This window comes from Phocoena sinus, chromosome 10, assembly GCF_008692025.1.
Source record: "Phocoena sinus isolate mPhoSin1 chromosome 10, mPhoSin1.pri, whole genome shotgun sequence".
In the NCBI taxonomy this organism is placed as follows: domain Eukaryota; kingdom Metazoa; phylum Chordata; class Mammalia; order Artiodactyla; family Phocoenidae; genus Phocoena; species Phocoena sinus.
This window is the reverse complement of record NC_045772.1, coordinates 60,682,249-60,701,292: the sequence shown is the minus strand read 5'-3', so window position 1 is coordinate 60,701,292 and position 19,044 is coordinate 60,682,249. Positions and strand designations below refer to the sequence as shown.

The following is a 19,044-nucleotide window of genomic DNA, read 5'->3' as shown; positions in this document are numbered from 1 at the left end:
AGGACAAATCACATTTGGGAAACTTTTCTTTTCAAGGGTGGGGCTAAACTTTAAAAGGCAGTGAGCCTGCTTTTCTTGCAATGTTTGAAAAGAGAAATTCACCACTGTTTATGAGCCTGTCCCTGCTACTTAAAGTACGAAGTATTTTAAAGGAAAAACTTAATATCGGAAACTGGTAGACCTACAGTGCACCATGTTTAGAAGTATAACTGAAGCATACCCAACTGTATGGGGATATTGTCATCATGAGTTTCTATATGAAACATGACTATGCCACTTCATATGTACTATAGGAGCAAATGGCAACAAAAACATAGCCACCCAGAATTTAATACTGAGATCCCTAACATCTGAATAATTTGCTTTCCTCCTTTACACTTTCACCAACTGAGATTTAGCCAGCTTTACAGAAGTCTGTTCTCATGGCTTCCCTGCCTCTGGCCTGCAGCCCTTCCACCCACCCATCTACCCATCCACTTCTCCACACTGTTTTTTTTTTTTTGAACCAGGGATTCTCTCAACTATTTTTTTTTTGAGAAATCTTTGTCAGTGTATGATTAAACACACACACACACACACACACACACACACACACACACACACACACACCACTTCTCTATCCGAAGACTGGGCATAAGAAACAAAATAGGGGGAGGGTTTCCCCATTTGAGAAGTACCCTTTCCACAGGAACAAGCAGACAGACAGAGAAGGAAGGGAAAGCTGGCTGATTCTTGGTCTTGGCAGTGGTGGTTAGCAACAAAAAATCCGCAGTTAGGATGTGTCCCTGTAGATAAGCACCGGAACCCCCGGAGGCACAGGGTACTAACTTGCAAAACCTCCGGATCGGTTGGCAGCAGCATGTCCTTGAATGCCCGGGCACCCGCGCCGGCTCGCGCCTCCCACATGCCCAGAGCTCTCCGGGATCTCATTAGAGTGTGCTCTGCCCCACAAAGAAAAGTACCCACCTGTGTGCTCAGCTATCAGTGCCCATAGAGCGCACGCAAGTGCATCAGTGAGGATTACGGGTGTGATTGTGCCTGGCTCGCCGGTTCTGCTCGGGCGCCGCGGGAGCGGAGCAGGCGCTTCCCAGCGCGGGCCCTCGTCCCGCTGTCCTCCCGTGTCGGCCATTGGTTGTCCTGCGTGCAAGCGGCTTTCGCCAAGCTTCAGTTTAGTCGAAGTTAGTGAAATCCAATACTAAATAATTACTACATGGAAAAACAAACAAACAAATAAACAAACCAAAACCAAAAAAACCCACCAACCCCCCCCCCTAAAAATCAGCCTGTTATAATTAACGAAAGAACTCTCGAAGTCCTGGGATCAAACCAGAAAGAAAAGAGAAAGGAATTAGATGCTGGCGCCGTGTTCCCGGCGGAGCCAGGCGGCCGCTGACTGCTCTGGCTGAGGGGACTCGCCATCCAGGCTCCGGAAGTGACCCGAATCTCCCAAAAATCTGTGCAGAGAAAAGAATTGCGCTGAAAGAACAGTGCCAACGCCAGGATTCTGCCAGATTTGACGAGACGGCAATTTGGTTTCTGGCAGGCGCATAATTCCGCTAATTATGGCTGAGGGGAAATGGGTCTGAGAATTATGTACTGCAAAGTCGTTCCTGGATATCCTCAGACATGGTGTCTTTATTCTCTCTTAAATATAAGATTTTTAACAAAATCGGTAATAAAAAAGAATTTCTGCCTTACATATGCCTGAATACCATGTCTGCTTGATAGCTTTCTGCATCAGAGAAAACACTGGTGGAGGTGGATTAACAAACCTGTGTGTCTGTGTCAACATATATCTTTATCCACAAAACCATAGGTCCACCAAACCGCACACACACATCTCAGCAATGGCATAAAGACAATAAAGGCTTTAATTTGTTTTTAATTTAAACATGACTATGTTTCATATTCAAGGGAAATATTTTTAAATTTTTTACAAAGATTACCTAATTAGATGGAGGTGGGTATCTGAGGGCACGTATCTTACGTTAATATTTATCTAAAGTTCCCTTAACACCGAACAAAGCATATATTATATACTTATTTGTCTAGAGATGATAGGTCTATAATAGATGAGAGAAATAAATCCGCATTACTTCTTCGGAGAGATATTCATTAATAAACCAAGCACCGAAAACAGAGTTAAAGTGCTTCAAATCACAAATGCAGATTCTAGCAGAAAGAGGTTTTCCTAAGGCCTCAGAGTAGGAGAGGAATTGCATAAGATTTCCTTAATACGTTAGGAATAGCATCTCTGCAGAAACGTGAGGATGGTCTTTTTTCCCATTCTGCTCATGGTGGCTCAGCTGAAGGAGAGAAGGCCCCCACTGCAGAGAGCTGGAGTTGGAGAATTCGAGGGGTCTTCCCCAAGCTCAAATCCTCACTGTATTTCCTTTTCTTTCACCATCATCAGCCTGCCCTCACCAGCACCCCTGTCATGACCAACCTGTAAATGTCTCCATGCTAGCACAATGCACACCCATCACAATACATGTTCCCCCAGCCCGTGTACTATCCAGTAGTGTTCAAAAACCAGGACTCAACAGTCACGCTCCCCAGAAATGCTGAAGGCCATCAAGTGCACGAAGTCTGAGGTGGTCTCTATACCTTGAAAGATATTTCTTGTTATCTGAGTTAAATTTTCTCTGACTATGCAAGTGAGTGCAGCCATCTTTGCGAGGAGAGAAAATGGATGTCCCCATCTTCCTTTCTAGTTCTTTAGATTTCATCGACTTTGCTTCATGTATGTATAAAACAACACCACAACCAAGAGAAAAAATTCTTCTAAATACTCCCTAGAGAAGGATAAATATGGGTGAGAGGGAAGAGACAGTGAGGGAGAGAAAATCTAGCAGCCCCCTCCATAAGGATATCATAGGGATAGTTTCCCTCCAGTAACTAATATTTCACCAAATTATATCTTTTTAGGAAGGTGGAATTAGTTGCCACCAGCAGGAATCTTGTCCCAAGTACCCAGACATTCAAGCTCCTTCCTGCATTTTTGCTCCATAGATCCCAAGCAAGATTGGCTATTTGAGCAAAGAGGGGTTCTCGCCCTTTAGTTGAGTCTTAGGTTTTCATTTCCCTCTTTTTGGAGATAGGAAAATTAAATTTTCTTTCTTTTGGTAAGGCATCTTTTGAAGGTCCCTTAATTTCTGGTGTCAAGCTCAATTATTTTCAAATTAGAATGATTAGAATGTATCTTCTGCTGTGACTTCTGAGGGTATCTGGTCATGGGGAGAACTAGGCTGTAATCCATTTAGGGTATAATTTTTCTCCTTCCTCATAATGAAATATACTTACATCCTCTACCATCTGCCTCTGAGGACCCACTAAACTCCAGGTCTCAGCATCATGGTGGAATTGAGGGCAGTATTTCACCTAGTTAGAGATGAAATGTCCAGTGCTTCAGCTATGTCTTTTATATTTAGTCATTCTTATTTAAAAGGATATATAAGGTAAACAGTCCATTTTGATCTAGAAGAATGCTGTATTGAGGTCTACAACCCCTTCTGAGAAAAATGTTATTTTCCATTATCTTCTTTTAAAGTAACTGGAAATCCTAAAGAGACACACAGAAAGAGAGAGAGAGAGAGAGAGAGAGAGAGAGAGAGGGACAGGGAGAGGGAGAGGGATGAGGGAGAGGGAGAGGGAGAGGGAGAGGGAGAGGGAGAGGGAGAGGGAGAGGGAGAGGGAGAGGGAGAGAGGGAGAGGGAGAGGGAGAGGGAGAGAGAAAGGAAGGAAGGGAAGGCAAGGGACGGCAAGGCAAGGGAAGGGAAGGGAAGGGAAAGGAAGAGAAGAGAAGAGATTGATCTGTCTCATTTCTAGGAGCAGCAAATTTAAACTGTAAAAGATGGAGGAAATGATTGAAAGTGATAAATACCTTTTCCAAGCATTCGGTTTGTTGGCTTTCTGACCAAAAGGGCCCGTTGTTAGATCTCTGAAAGGAAGCCAAATCCAGCCCCCTGCAAACACTCCTCCACCTCTTCCCCAACCCCCCTCAACTCCCTTGTCTAACTTGAAAATGAACTTGGACTTCCCTCTCAGACAGGCCCTAAAACCAGGAGAGATTTTATTTGTCTGTTTTTGAAGGACTTCCTAAAAGGAGGAGGTGTCTGGGGTGAGGGGAGGGGAACAGAGGGCCCTCTCCCACTGCAGGGATGGGGTAAGTGTAGGGGCTCTGGGGAGGCAAGAAGCCGAGAGATATATTTTGTTAATTTCTTAACTCTGTGTTTATTTCTGGAACTTCTGTCATTGGGGGTGGGGAGAGGGCAAGTGACTGGCTGAGATGCTGCTGAAAAAGAAAAGGGAGTAGGAGGGATGAGGATTAGAAAGGGGATGGGTCTGGGGAAGGAGAGGATGAGGAGGGTTGGGAAGGGTCTCTGTGAGGAGCTTGGCAGGGCCGAGAGGACAGTGATGGAAGCGATGGAAGAATGAGGGCCGAGGTAGGGCCACTGGAGGCCACTGGAGGAGGCTTCCTGAGACTTCCCCATGGAAGCAGCTACCTGATCTCCCCACTCAAACACAGAGCACCACAGGTGTGATTGGGGGCAGGCTGGAGGAGAATCCAGGAAAAGATTGGTGATGGCAGCCTAAACCCCGACCCTCGAGTGGATCCCTGCAGAACCATAGAGGGAAGTTTGATGAGACTTCCCAAACCCTCAGCCAACACTGCCATCCTAAACTGACAGCAGAAGAGAGTGGATTTCCCTGATGTCTAGGAGAGGGAAGTGAATAGGGCCTGGAGGAAGGCAAGTTTGGGTTTGACAGCAGAAAACTCTGAAATTAGGAGCAAAGCGGTGCCTCAGCCCATCCTGGTCCCATCTTCCTCAAGCTGGGGGCCCAAGGAGGAAGAACAATATAGGTGGAAGATGCCAGGGTGGCAGCTGCTGTCCAGGAGGTGAGTCTCAGACCGGGAGGAGAGGCCTGGGTGGCTCTCCTCTGAGTCCACACTGTGGGGGTGGAGAGATTAAAGTGGAGCAGGTTCTAGAGGGGTCCAGGAGCCTGGGAGTGGCATCTGTACACTCCTTGGGCCGCCCCCAACCTCTTAGAGCCAAGGGAGCTGGAGGGAAAGGAGGGAGGAGGGGACTGGGCAGGGCCAGGGAGCCCCAGGATCAGCCACTTTTCTTTCCTTCCCCACCAGTATCACCCTTTGTGACCCAACAGGAATTAATCTCCTCTGAGTGTGTAAGGCTCTCCCAGCTCAGTCACACTCCCAGGGGGCTCTCTCATAGTTCCACCCCCCCACCCCGGAACTCCCAACCCTTCCTGTAAGTGACCTCTCTATCCCAAACATCCCTTTCTTTCCTAGATAGCTCAAGCCCTACATCCTCAATCCTCCACAAATCTCTTCCATCCTGCCTGCAGCCTGTATCCTGGACAGGAAAGGGCCCCCCAAACTCTATGCCCGCCCACCAAGGCCCCAAGTCTGGGCGAGAATCCAGACCCCATGGTGGTAAGGCTCTTTGTTCTCCTGCAGCCTCAACCCACCCCCTCCTTTTTTTAAACTGGAATTTCTCCCATAAAAAAAAAAGCGGGGGGCGGGGGGGGCAGGAGCTTCAGAGCTTCAAGCTCTTTTTTTTTTTTTTCCTGGGCAATATGGAGGAAACAGAGGAAAGAGGGGGAGGAAGGGAAATCAACTTATGCTTGCTTTCCAAAGAAGGCAATCTGGGCACTGAATAAGGGGCACACCAACCTCATTTCTCTCATCCCCTTCTCCCTCGCCTGGAATTCAAGCTTCACCCAGCCCTCGAGTGTGTACAGCAACTCCTGCTGCAAATGCTGCTAGCTTACCCCACCGACTTGGTCTCTAACACGGCGGGCCAGGAACTTCACCCCTCAACTTTAGAAAGACACAGACATCTGCCTCTTCATTTTCCTGGGGATGTCTAAGTAGAGAACAGGATGAGCATATAAATCAAGTGTGTATCCAGAGAAATAAACAGACCAGCAGAGATCTTTATTTGCACAGAGAGGATTTCGGCGAGGGCTGGATATTTTCATGAATACACTTGGGCTGTATCCACAAGGGCATGTGCTGGAACAGTGCATGGAGCCTGCCCACAATCACAGACCCACAGGCCGGTCGTGTGCACACGTATACCGTGCAAACACACACACACACACACACACACACACACACACACACACACTTCCAGTGAGACGGCACATTGAATATCTCCTTTATATACTGGAGTCTTTGAAAACAAGAATTTCAGAGTTGAACTTAGCGGGGAACTCAGTCCATAGAGGAAGCTGAGGGCAGAGCGGCTCCCGTGGCCTCGCCATTACAAATGTCCCTTTGAAAAAAGAGCGGAGAGCGCAGCCCGGGGCTTCTCACGGGGCTAGAGGGGCCGTTTTCCATTTTCCTTTAGTGTGCTGAAATGCTCCGTCCTTTCCCGCACACACCAACATCATCACAGCTAGAGACCGAAGGGTCACATTCCTATTCATTCCTCCCGATTTCCTCTCAACCAGGTCCGCAGTCCAGCTCCATCGGCCCACCCGCGAAGCCCCCGGCGGGGCGAGGTGTGGCTCAGCGGCGGGGGGTGAGCGCCGAAGCCGAGGGTTTCAGCGCCTGGCTTTCTAGGGCGGGATCGCCTCATCGCTTCGGCGATGTAATTACTATGTTTCCAGTAGTGCATATTCTCCTGGAGTGTTTAATTTGGTTTTATTTGCGTCTCAGCGAGATCCACATCTTTTTTTTCGGGGGAGGAGGAAGAAGCGACCCCAGGCTTAAAGTTAATTAACCAACAAGGCTCTACTTTGAGGCGCCCGGCCGCAGGCTCTCGCCTCGTCGCCTCCCTCCCTGCTCCGGGTGCGCCCCAGTCTTGGAGTCGGCAGTTTCAGGCGCGGAAGGTCTTGGGGAACCCAGCGAAAGAGTGGGAAATCGTTCAGAGCATGCGGACCCTTCTCTGGCGCTTTCAACGCCCTGAGTCCTGAACTTTTGCCTCCAGCCTTCCCACTCTCTCAGGTCTCTGGGGGGCCTACATCTTCTTCGGCTGGTCTCCTTGACGAAGGGAACTTTTCCCTCTCTTTCCGCTCGTCGCTAAATTTTGGCCGCATAAAGCCCCTAATAAATGGAATTGTAAAATTGCTGGGTTAAATCTATATCTCATTGCAATAGGAATAGTTAATGCCCTTATATAAATCTGGAAAAGAACATACTATTGATTTTATTTATTGCTGGGCCGCCTGCACCCAGAGCCTTTCTGCTGTTCTGCCCCTTACTCCCAAAGGCTGGGGGACCCGTCTTTGGGTTCTGGCCCGTGAAGACGCATCTGGCGTTGAGCTAGACCATTCCCGGACCCGGGAGGGAGCCCCAGGAACGGGGTGGCCATTTCAGGCCCTTTGTTTCGCCCGGCTGCCCCACTCAGCCCGGTCCACGTCGCTCCGGGTTCTCCACGCGGAACCGGACCCCGCACTGCACAGGAGGGGAAGCTAGGGCCTCCGCACCACCCCTACACCTGCGGAGGGAAAAAAACGGCAGACCTCTCCACCCACCTACCCCCACCAGGCAGGCCGCAGGCAGACGCGGGGGGCCAAGGTCACACGACCCAGTCTAGACTAGCCAGGCCATGTTTGCTTTCCTCCTTTTACCTTGACCTTGGGACTCCGGAGGCAGAGAAGGCAGTTTCCTAGCCAAGAGCCGGCTCCCAGCAAGACCCACCTTCCCCTCCACTCCTCTCTCCTCCTTCCACCATCATCGCCCTCAACACACACTCAAGCTAGCCTGCTCATGTTCCAAGCTTCCTGATATATTTTTCCTCCTACTGCCAGCCCAGCCCAAAGCCTGCTTTCTGGAACTCTGAGGTGACCCTTCCGAATGAAGAGCACTCTGATAAAGATTGGGTCTCTTATCCTAAGTCACCCACGCCAGGGCGCTCTCCATCGTCCAACACCACTTTGCCCCTACCGGTAGAAGGGAGGCAGCCCGTGGGCCAGATCTCAGTACAGACCTGGCCATTTGCTCTCAAGTTGAAGGGATCCAGCGGGTTCGGCTTAGCCCGAGGCTATTTCCTGGTCGTGGTCTGGACAGGAGCACCCAGCATTTAAAATCTTAGGCAGAGGCAGGAAAGAGGGAGATGCTGTAGCCCCTCTCCCCTTTTTTCTCTCTCTCTTTATTACCTCTTCTCCTCAGGAAGGCCCTGTGCTGAATGGGAACTTGGCTCAATCCCACGGAGATGCTCTCTGGAAAGGGGTGCCTCTACTGAGGCACCAAACTGAGCACAGGAAGCCCGACAAGTCTGGAGACTGGGAAGAGAGAAGAGGGGGGCTTTTTTAGAAAATTAGTAAGTTGGTGTTAATTTTTTCTTTGAAAAGATTGGGTAGTTTCAAAGCATCGAAACACTTCACGTTAAAAGGAGGGGATGCTATGGGAGCTAAAGTTGGGGTTATCCAGCTGGGAACTGCGTTGATCCCGGCTCTGCCTTGCCCCTCAGCCTATGGCCGGCTCAACCCAGGCGGCCGAGGGCGGAGGCGGATCCGCCGGGCTCGGATCGGGCCTCCTGGGGTCTCCCAGAGTAGCGCCTGGGAAATGTCCCTCCAAAGGGGCAGCGCTGCCGACTCTCCCTCGTCCCACGTTTCCTTTTGTACATGGATCTGAGAGCGCGTGCTCTTCTTGTTCGCATGAAGAGCTTTTCAGCTTTCCTAGACCGAACCCCTGCTCCTCCTCCCCCTTTTCTTTGAAAAATCTCACTCCGAGTCTTTTAATTTCTATTGTATGTTGAAATACCCCTCTATTCTATTGCCCCCATTTCTCTTCTTTATTCTATCTCAATTTTTCGTTGAGAGCATCCCGCCCTTCGTGTGATGATGTTTGTGTTTGGGGGCTATTACATCCTCCTAGCCTTCTCTGCTCCGCTGGAGGAAGACCTGCGGGCAACGAGCCTAGAGAGGGTCCCTCTTAGACAACTGGGGCTTTGGGGAAAGTGGCTGAAAGTCGGAAATGGAAACACAATCCCGGCATCAAAGTCTTGCTGCTCGGTGTCGGGTTCTTTCCAGCCGGAGCTCCCAGGGAGTCAGCCAAGGCCAGACCCAGGGCTCCCCACGCCCTGCCGCTGCGCTTCCGCCTGCTTTCCAGTTTTTTTATTTATTAAGAAAAAAAAAATACGGTGTCTCCCTGACCCTTAGCTCCAAGCCCCAATCCAGTCAGCAATCTTTTGGGGTAGGAATCAGTCTCCCCCACACGTCTCCTAAGCCTAGTGGGAGGCTCCCAGGAAAAGTCCTGGTCTTGCCAGACCCCTTTGCGTCGGCCAAATTCAGCCTCCCCCTCCTCATTCTCCCTCCCCGAGGCCGGCCAGGGGGCGTTGCCCTGTCCCTTTAAATCTCCCAGCTCCCTCCTCTTTTCCCCTCCTGAGAGCCAATCAGCAGAGACCTCTTCCCTTTCGCCCCGCCCCACCTCTAGGGGTGGGAACCCCAGAAGACCCGGCCAAGGCATCACGTGCACGGGTGGCGTCACGTGGGCGCGGGAGGGTTGCAGAGTGGAGGCTGGCGGGAGCGGGTGATTTCTTAATGAAATGTCCCCGCATGCGTAGAGGACATGTAGGGAGGGAGGTGGAAGCCCCAGGACGAGGAGGGGAGGGGTAGAGAGAGAAGGGAGGAGGGATGGGGGAGGGGAAAAGGGAGCGAGGTGTCTCCCCAGCTCGCAGCCTCTGGCAAGTGGAGTTTTTAAAAAGCTCGAGCAGATCATGTCATGACGACTTCGCTGCTCCTGCATCCTCGCTGGCCGGAGAGCCTTATGTACGTCTATGAGGACAGCGCGGCGGAGAGCGGCAGCGGCGGCGGCGGCGGCGGGGGAGGCGGCGGCGCGGGCGGCGCGGGGGGTGGCTGCAGCGGAGCGAGCCCCGGCAAAGCCCCGAGCATGGACGGGCTGGGCAGCAGCTGCCCGGCCAGCCACTGCCGCGACCTGCTTCCGCACCCCGTGCTGGGCCGCCCGCCGGCTCCCCTGGGCGCCCCTCAGGGCGCCGTCTACACGGACATCCCGGCCCCGGAGGCGGCGCGCCAATGCGCCCCGCCGCCGGCGCCCCCCACCTCGTCCAGCGCCACCCTGGGCTATGGCTATCCTTTCGGTGGCAGCTACTACGGCTGCCGCCTGTCGCACAACGTGAACCTGCAGCAAAAGCCTTGCGCCTACCACCCGGGCGATAAGTACCCCGAGCCGTCGGGCGCCCTGCCGGGTGACGACCTGTCCTCCAGGGCCAAGGAGTTCGCCTTCTATCCCAGCTTCGCCAGCTCCTACCAGGCGATGCCCGGCTACCTGGACGTGTCTGTGGTGCCTGGGATCAGCGGGCACCCGGAGCCGCGTCACGACGCGCTCATCCCTGTCGAAGGCTACCAGCACTGGGCTCTCTCCAACGGCTGGGACAGTCAGGTGTACTGCTCCAAGGAGCAGTCTCAGTCCGCCCACCTCTGGAAGTCTCCCTTTCCAGGTAAGGAAGGGGCCCGAATGCCGCCGCCGCCGCCGCCAGGGACCCGTCCCAGCCCCTCCTGCCCCGGGGCTCCGCGCCCCAGCCACCCCCGCCGTCTGGCCCCGGCGCGCCGGCTCTGCTGGGCTGCCGATGGAGCCGGCCGGGCGAGCTGCGCTGAGGAATGCGCCAGGGAAGAAATCTGCTCCGACACGTTCCCCGGAGCTGCCGGGCGGAGAGTGAAGCAATCACAGGCGCCCGAGCGCCCGGCCGCCGGCTCCGCTCCAGTCGGGAGCTTGTCTCCTCCTCCCCCAGCGGGCTCCAGTCTCACGCGCGGCTCTTGGCCTCCTAAGCCCGCTTCCGGCCAGGAATGAGGGGTGGGGTGGGCCTTGGGTGCCTTGGAATCCAAAACCACTAGGACAAAACGCTCAACCCACCGATTAATTGGGGAAAAAAATTAGAACCCCCAAACATTTTGTTTGCCTGAATGTCCAAGATCATTCAGGCACTGCAGGCACTGGACAGTTTTTGTTGTTGTTTTTAAACAGGGGTCTAATTTGCCGGGATCTACAGAAATGTAGGATGTTTTCTTTTTTCTTTTCTTGATTTATTTTAAGAATTTGGCCACGAATTTCCTGATTGTTAAAGGAACAAGAGAGCTAAAATCTCTGGAGAGGGTGTGGAGAAAAGGGAATTCACATCCCTCTCCTGGATTATAAAATTCTTTGCCTCTCTGGTGTACTGAGCTCAAATCCTGTGGGTGTTCGCACTACCAACTCCCCCAAATGCGGGGGAGAAAGAGAGTTACCCATGCCTTAGACACAGGGGAGTGTCTCTTTCTCTTAGAGGGGAGTGAGGATGAGGGTGGGGGGGAGACCTGCTTTGGAAGGATCTGAGGTCCAGGCCCAGGCGGGGGACCCCTCTGTATTGTCTGGCTCCATATGCGGTGGGGGATTGGAATTTACTGGTGTTCTGTTCCCTTTCCAATTGAGGCTATCTCTGAACAGGAAGGGATCCTGCAAACCACCCCCCCCCCCCCCGCCCCATACTCCACAGGGGAAAAGACCAGTTCCAGGTTTCTCAAAACCACATCAGGAGCTTCGTATTCAGCTTTGTGCTGAGAAATCAGGATTCAGGGTCTAGTGAATCCAGAGCTTGAGTCTGCTCTTGCTATATATGAGCAGAGCTCAGTGGGAGAGGGCTGACTGGCTCCGTTCTGATGCCTACAGGGGTCCTGGGGGCCCCGAACAGCCATATATGGCTCCCCACACTGCCCAGAGCCCCCCCCTCCCCAACTCTACATGTGGACCCAGGGACATTTTCATTGGGAAGTGTAGACCTGAAGACCTCCTAAGGGTGGGCCTGAAATTCCTCTGCATCCGGGATTGGGGCAAGGACAGATGGTTTAAAAAAAATTACTGAATGATATTAAAAAGTGTAGCAAATAACATTCTTATAAATATTATAAGATGACTTAGTATAACACAACTGACCAAGGTGGGACCCACACTAGACACCCAATTTCTGGCTGCCAGAAGATTTAGGTTGATAGAATTTTAGTACATGGTGTCATGCGTTACCTACTCTGCATTGACTATATTTTTATATAATATGATTTCTGTTATTAACCACCTAATATGAAACACATAATAACACTTTTCTAGAAGATAGGCAACTCACATGTAGGTGTACAATAATGTGTTGTGGAGATATGGCCCTTTAATTTCCCATCCCACCCAGATTGGAAGCTGCTTAGGAGATGGGGGTTTAGCAGGAATTCCTGGAGCATCAGTAGCCAACAGGCCATGCTAAGGGGCTGAAGAGCAGAGGGGCAGATGCCCACCAAGCCCGCTGTGGGCAGAGGCACAAGTCTAGAGCAGTGGGCGGTGGGTTTAGTGTGAAGAGGGGATGAGAGGGAGCTGCTCTGGCATTGCTGTGTATGCATGTGGAGCAAGGTGGGAGTGAGAGATTGGAGAGATGCTCAGAAATATCTTTGAGCAAAATAAACATCTTAAAGATTCCCAGAAAAAAAAAAAACTAAAAGTAAGCACTTTTTTATCACAGCCTCCTAGAGAAAAATATCTTTGACATAAAAAAATATATAGCCCAACTGAGATTTAATACACTTGCAAATTATGGCGTGGAAGTGGATATAAAAACCCAGTGTATCTCAACAGCTATGTGCTCACACACTCCCGGTGTGGAAATAGAATCGGGCTGGTGTGTCTCAGTGAGTGCAGAGGTCCAGGCAAAAGGCAGATAGATGAATAAGAAATTATGCTCAGACACCCTCCATCTTTCTACCCACACAGAGCTCCTTTAAAGTAGTGAGATTTCCAGATAACTCTGTCTATGCAATTATGGTTTGTTCGCCAGCATCTAGGTATAAACACTACTGTCTCTTTTCAGTGCCTCTGGCTCTGAGAGACCACATCTATGGCAGTCTGGGCTGGTGTGGGAGATGAAGGCAATTGTTCAGAAAGATCCAGATAATTAGGGCCCAGATGAGTTGTGGCTTCTTCCTTCACCCAATTATCTAGACCCTTGCTTCTTTGCTTTTTTTTTTTTTCTTCCTATAGTGCGTGTAGACAGTTTTTAATTTTGACAGAGAGAGGCAGAAATTCCAAGAGAGAATCAGCAGGAATTCCAAGAGAGAAGCAGAGAGGAGGGGGGCGGGGTGGGGGAGACAGGGAGAGACAGAGACAGATAGGATAGGAGGAGACAGTAAGAGAGAGAAGGAGATAATGGGCTCTTTGGGCCATACTGGAAGTCTCTACTGACAAGTCTTTGGAATTTGCTTGAGGAGAGTGGCTAGGATTTCTAGCTGAACAAGGTCCTCTTCGGAGGACCAGAGCCCTGTTTTGGGAGTGGGTGGGTCAAGAGCCAGTGGGCAGTAGGAACATGTACACAGGACCCCAAGAGAGAGCTATGGCTGAGCATTGATCTGATTTTTATCTGCTCCTCAAAAGTGTCTATTAGGTTCCCAGGTATGAAGTGCTGTGTGTGTGTGTGTGTGTGTGTGTGTGTGTGTGTGTGTGTGTGCACGCCCACACGCTCTGAAGGGAGATTAGGGAAAGGTTCATTGTAAAATTAATCACCAAGTCCTCTACTTACTTTAGGCAACATAGACACAACTCGAGGCCTAAGCTTCCAGATGTTTCCACATCTGCAGATCCCACTTCCTTTCCAGACAAGACAGCAGACAATGAAAGGGGGCTTCTTTCAGAAGGCAAGACTGAAGGTATTTCCCCAGTTGGCCAAAACAACCAGCCGTTAGGTCTGATCCATGAAAAACTTGGCCAAATCAACTCTTGGCATTCTGTAGAGAAAAATAACCAATTTAGACCAGTTATCTGCTTTTTTTAAACTGCTTTTTTAGGGTTTGTTGATTCAGCCCCATTGGAAATTTATAGTTGGGGTTTAGGAGACCCAAAATTGGGTAGATAATTGTGAGCGTTTCCAGAAAGTGAAGTTTAAAAAAATCAGGGACAATTATCTGGTTAATTCAGGAACCCAAACCCACTTTTATCCCATTTGCTCTCCAGGAAAAATGAGGTATTTTAAAGCTAAATTGTACCAAGTGGTCTGTTTCCATTTTAGAACTTACTGTGTCATATGTTGAGTCCTAAAATCTGGCTCTTTTACCTACTCTGAGCCTCAGATTCCTTATCTTGTAAAATAGGTTTAATAAAATAAGGCTGGAAAAAATGTTCCGAGGATTAAAAAAAAAAAGCCTCACGGTATCATTACTGACCCTCTCTGTTTTACTCCTATTCCAGAATCATCAGTTTCTCAAATCATAGTTACATCTGTAAGAGTAAGACACATTTAAGAGCTGTGAGACTTTTAAAATTTATCTTGTGCAAAAAAAAAAAATCCTTTTTAACATAAAGGATCTGCTCTGCTAAAGTGAAGTTGTTTTGTTTTGCAGATTAAAAAAAAAAAACTTGGCCTATTCCTATATAGGCAGAGAAAAGTGACAAGTCCAACAATTTTCCTGAAAAATTGTCATCGTGAAGACAGCCAAACCAGGCCATTGGAACCCCCTCTCTCCCATATTCTTTCTGCGTACTTTATTCCCCCCCTGCATTTGATGGTGACCTCTTCTCTCCCCATCCTGTGTAGACAAGGGTCCCTGAGAGAGAGCAGACCCAATGAGAATGGGTATAAGGAAGGTGTTTCATGAGGGCGGGGTGGGGGGGCAGTGAGAACAAGCATTTCAGAAAGAGCTTTGTGTCCTTATTCTAGACTGTGTCTACACTTCCAAAGGGCAGTAAGAATGAAGGGGAAATCTCAAATATTCAGTCCTACTCATTAAATCCTGCATGAAGAAGTCTGCCAATTACGTTTTTAAAAATTGAAGGGTGAGTTACTCAGATAATTTCCCTAGTTCCCCACTTCCCCTTGAAAGTGTTGCTACGATCTTTTTATTGACAGAGGTGAGGGTGGGGTGGAAGGGGGGATATAAGTGACACGTAGTGCCTGTGACATTCTCAGAGCATGAAGAAATTGAACTAGTGGTGGGATGACAAGGTATTTAGGATTAGGGTTCCCGCATGGGGTGGGGACAGTCTCCTTCAGCCTCAGAGGAATGACAGGGATAGCACATGGGAGCAGGATTTGCTGTTTTGCTGAGTGGACATTTATGGGAGGGCACTGATTTCTTTTTATAGAAGACTTACGTGAACAGCCGGTTTCAACCGAAGAAGGGCTCTCTTGGTGTCTCCTCTGGTGGGCACACACCTGGGTGTGAACCCTCCACTTCTAGGGACCTGATTCCCTACATCTCAGTGCTAGGACTTCCCACCTTGGATGTTACTAAGTGGCTCACAACACCGGACACCTAGAGATTGGCTCCCAGGCAGTCTGGCTTCACCTGGCCACTTTTCTTCTCTCTAGCTGTCGGTGCTGGCCTCAGATTCCTAGTGCAGAGCCAGTGACCAAAGGCAAGAGGCCCCACTTGGGGGTCTGTGCCCACTGAAACTGTCTCCCTGCCCACCATGCCCTCCCTCAAACATACAAAAGAACACCTTCCTCTGATAATGGGGCAGAGTATAAACTGACCCACGCCCAAATGACCTACCTGCAGGAAAGAGGGATTTTCCTGAATACGTGCGATCCTGCAGGCTAGCAGACCAGGGTGCAATTTGGAGGGACCCCTCTAAGGGAACAAGGATTCTAATAAGGAGTGCTGTGTAGAGCCATACTGGAAGCTGAGGCAAAAGGAAAAATCAGTAATACTGGTCCCGTATTTATTTAAAATTTTCATATTTTGTTCATCATGGATTCCTGGGCATTCATTTATATATTTTAAAACATTGCATTAAAATATCATTCATCTTGGTTACTGAGTTTTGGGCGCCCCCTCCTTTAAAGTTTGCGCCAGAGGCAATACCCCAGGGTCTCACCTAAGTCGAGGCCTTGCTAATAACAGAGGTGCAAAAGATTTGGGGACAATCCGTCAGCTCCCTTCGAGTCCCTGCCGGAACCTGCGCCTCCGCAGCCGCGCGGACTTGAGGCCCCTCGCAGGGTCCTGGGTCCAACCGTGCGACTCACTTCCTGCCGCCCGCCTTCTCTCTCCCCCCCAGACGTGGTCCCCCTACAGCCCGAGGTCAACAGCTACCGCCGCGGGCGCAAGAAACGCGTGCCCTACACCAAGGTGCAGCTGAAGGAGCTAGAGAAGGAGTACGCAGCCAGCAAGTTCATCACCAAAGAGAAGCGCCGGCGCATCTCGGCTACCACGAACCTCTCGGAGCGCCAGGTCACCATCTGGTTCCAGAACCGGCGGGTCAAAGAGAAGAAGGTGGTCAGCAAATCAAAAGCGCCTCATCTTCACTCTACCTGACCGCCCACCCAGCTGCCCGCCCCGTCTATTTATGTCGCGATTTGTACCATATCCGAACACACCGAAGGACGCTTTTCGGGTACAGACAAATATTTAATGTTAGCCAGAAAGAGGAACCACTCCGCTGGGAGGCAGAGGGTATCAAAGGGTGTGCTCTGCCACCCTCTACTCCCCACCCCATCCTCAACCCTCACCCCTATGCAGATGGCACCTACCCCGCCTCAGTGGCTTTGGAGGTGGGTCCGGGCGGGCGTGGGAGGAAGGCAGCCTGCCTCCACTCCCTCTGGCCGTTGCCCCTCGCCTTGCCAGAGCGCCGAGTGGCAGCCAAGAGCCCAATCATTCCAGCCAAAGCAGAGTTGGGGAACCCCGAATGACCCCATTTTTGCCTCATCCTTTGCCCGGGCAGGTAGATGACCCCCCCTGACAGTGCGACCCCGAGCAGGACCTGGCGAGCTCCTACTTTCCGTCCAGTCCTTCCTCCCGTTCCCTGTCCCTCTGGCACTCTTCAGTTAGGCAAGGTTTCCCAGTTAAGATTTTTCTGTGCATATTTCAAAAGTCACATTAATATTAATGATAAGTGTTAGGGACCTGGCATCGTGATTGGAGTACAGACAGCGCTTAGGTTTTTTCTTTCCTGTTTCAACAAAAGCTGGAATTGGATGAGGAGACACCTACCCTTCTCCCCCACCTGGACCAAGGAACTGAGTTTCTGAGGAGCCACCTTTGCCCCCATGGCCTCCTCTGTTCTGCTTCTCAACCAACATGCAGAAATCCAGGGAAGACAGAAACTCCCACCATGCTGCTAAATCTGTCTTCTCTCCTTCTCTCTCTGTGGCGAGACTGAGGGTCAGACCATTAACAGAAGCAGAACTTTTTTCTAGGGAACGGACAAGCTTCTCTTCCAAGGGGATGGAGAGCGGGTCCCCCAGCAGATTCCCTCTCCAGTTGCTTCTCCATCAAGGCAGTAGCTGAGAAGGCCTCACATTTTCACTTTTACTCATTGTCCTGAGGACAGCAGTTTTTCTTCCAGGAGGCCAAGATAGCTGGCTCCCAATTAGCCAGCTAACGTAGACGCTGCCTGACATTTCCCTCCTCAAAGGCCAACTTGGTGCTGGGGGATGGGGGCTCACCTTCTCCCTTCCCACTGGTGCATTACAAAAGCGTGTTCTTTTGAAGTGTTCATCCAAAACAGGCTTTTTAAAAATGTTGTGTATCTGTATATAGTATTGTGATGTCTGAATGACAGTGTACTGAATGCAAAAAGGAAAAAAATACCACAAACCTGTTTTTAAAATAAAATCTTTTTTTTTTTTTGCCTTGATTTTATCGCTCAGATTCCTTCTGAAACTCCTTCTATCCACTGGCTCTTGGGGTAGGCTCTGTTGCCCTGACTCAGCCAGAATGGGCAGGGGGAAGAGTAGAGAGAACACCCCCAGCTGGATAGATCCCAAATTTATATTCTGCTCCACGTAAGTTTTTTACGTGAGGTTTTCAGATTGTTGATACGATCTAGACAGAAGAAAACTCTTTCCCATCCTGATGCCCCAAATAGATGAGTACGCTTGGGAGAGAAGGATGTGATCAGCGACTGAAAAGTCCTGGGAGCAAGTGAGTGGGTTCACTTCCGTTAATAGTCAGAGCTCAGAGCTGGATCTCTGTGCTGAGAAAGCGGTGTCCCAGCTGGCGACTGGATGCCGTGGTGGTGGCAGCGTGGCGGCAGTGGGGCGCTAATCTTAGGCCCCTGAGGCTCTACTGCCCCCAGAGGGTCCCAAATCCCTCCAGACAGTTCAGAGCTGGAGCTGGGAAGGGGTCCCCTCAGTCTGCCCTGCTGGGAGGCCGCTGCAAGCTCCGCATTCCCAAGCTGCTCCCTTTTCCTCTCCACCAACCTATGCAAGAGGTCGGGCTGCTAGGACCCCATGGGCCCCCAGTCCTCTAAGCCAATCTCACTTGTATTCTCCAGCATTCTCGGGAACCCCAGTCTTCCAGGCAATCAGGAGCCCTGTAGACTCTGCCACTAATTTGTTTTCCCTGCCGCGTCCGTCTGTGCCTATCTCCCTATCTGGCTGAGTTAATGAGATCGTTAAGTTGTCAGGTTAAGAGACTTTTAAAAAGCGATATAGCCTAAAACAATGTTATCTCAGATTAAATCTTTACTGCAGCAATTTTTATTTATATATAATATTTTTTCCACTCCTGAGACACAGAAAGACTGGAGGCATCGGGTTGGAAATCAGAGTTCTCTGATCTCACTTTGCCTGATGGCTGAAGTTCTTAAAATTTTATTTAGGGCTTCCCTGGTGGCGCAGTGGTTGGGAGTCCGCCTGCCGATGCAGGGGACGCGGGTTCGTGCCCCAGTCCGGGAAGATCCCACGTGCCGCAGAGCGGCTGGGCCCGTGAACCATGGCTGCTGAGCCTGTGCTCCACAACGGGAGAGGCCACAACAGTGAGAGGCCCACGTACCACAAAAAAAAAAAAAAAAAATTTTATTTAAATAAATGTTTCAGGGGTGTGTGTGTGTGCCACACACACACACACACACACACACACACACACACACACACCCCGAATCTGAGAGACAAAGAGCCTGAGGAATTCACCCTCTGTGGAGGCTCCGCTACTGACGCTGCTGCCAGTCCTTTTCTACTCCATTTCAACTCTGGGTTAACCACCAAAGAATCCCACGCTGGGCAGTACAGATCTAGGAGGGAATAGATGACTCTCCCAGGAATAGTGTTCATTCTTAGTTCCATCTCTCCTTTCTCTCCCCACTCACCACCTTAACCTCTCTCCAAA

General features: G+C 50.5%; 1 protein-coding gene across 1 annotated transcript; it reads left to right on the top strand.

Annotated features, from left to right (window-relative positions):
• Positions 1-9,655: 9,655 nt before the first annotated feature.
• On the top strand, positions 9,656-17,570 carry HOXC13 (homeobox C13). Its single transcript, XM_032646053.1, has 2 exons — positions 9,656-10,430; positions 15,995-17,570. Exons 1-2 carry the CDS (start codon positions 9,695-9,697, stop codon positions 16,249-16,251), a joined length of 993 nt encoding a protein of 330 aa, XP_032501944.1. The 5' UTR covers positions 9,656-9,694; the 3' UTR covers positions 16,252-17,570.
• Positions 17,571-19,044: the final 1,474 nt, after the last annotated feature.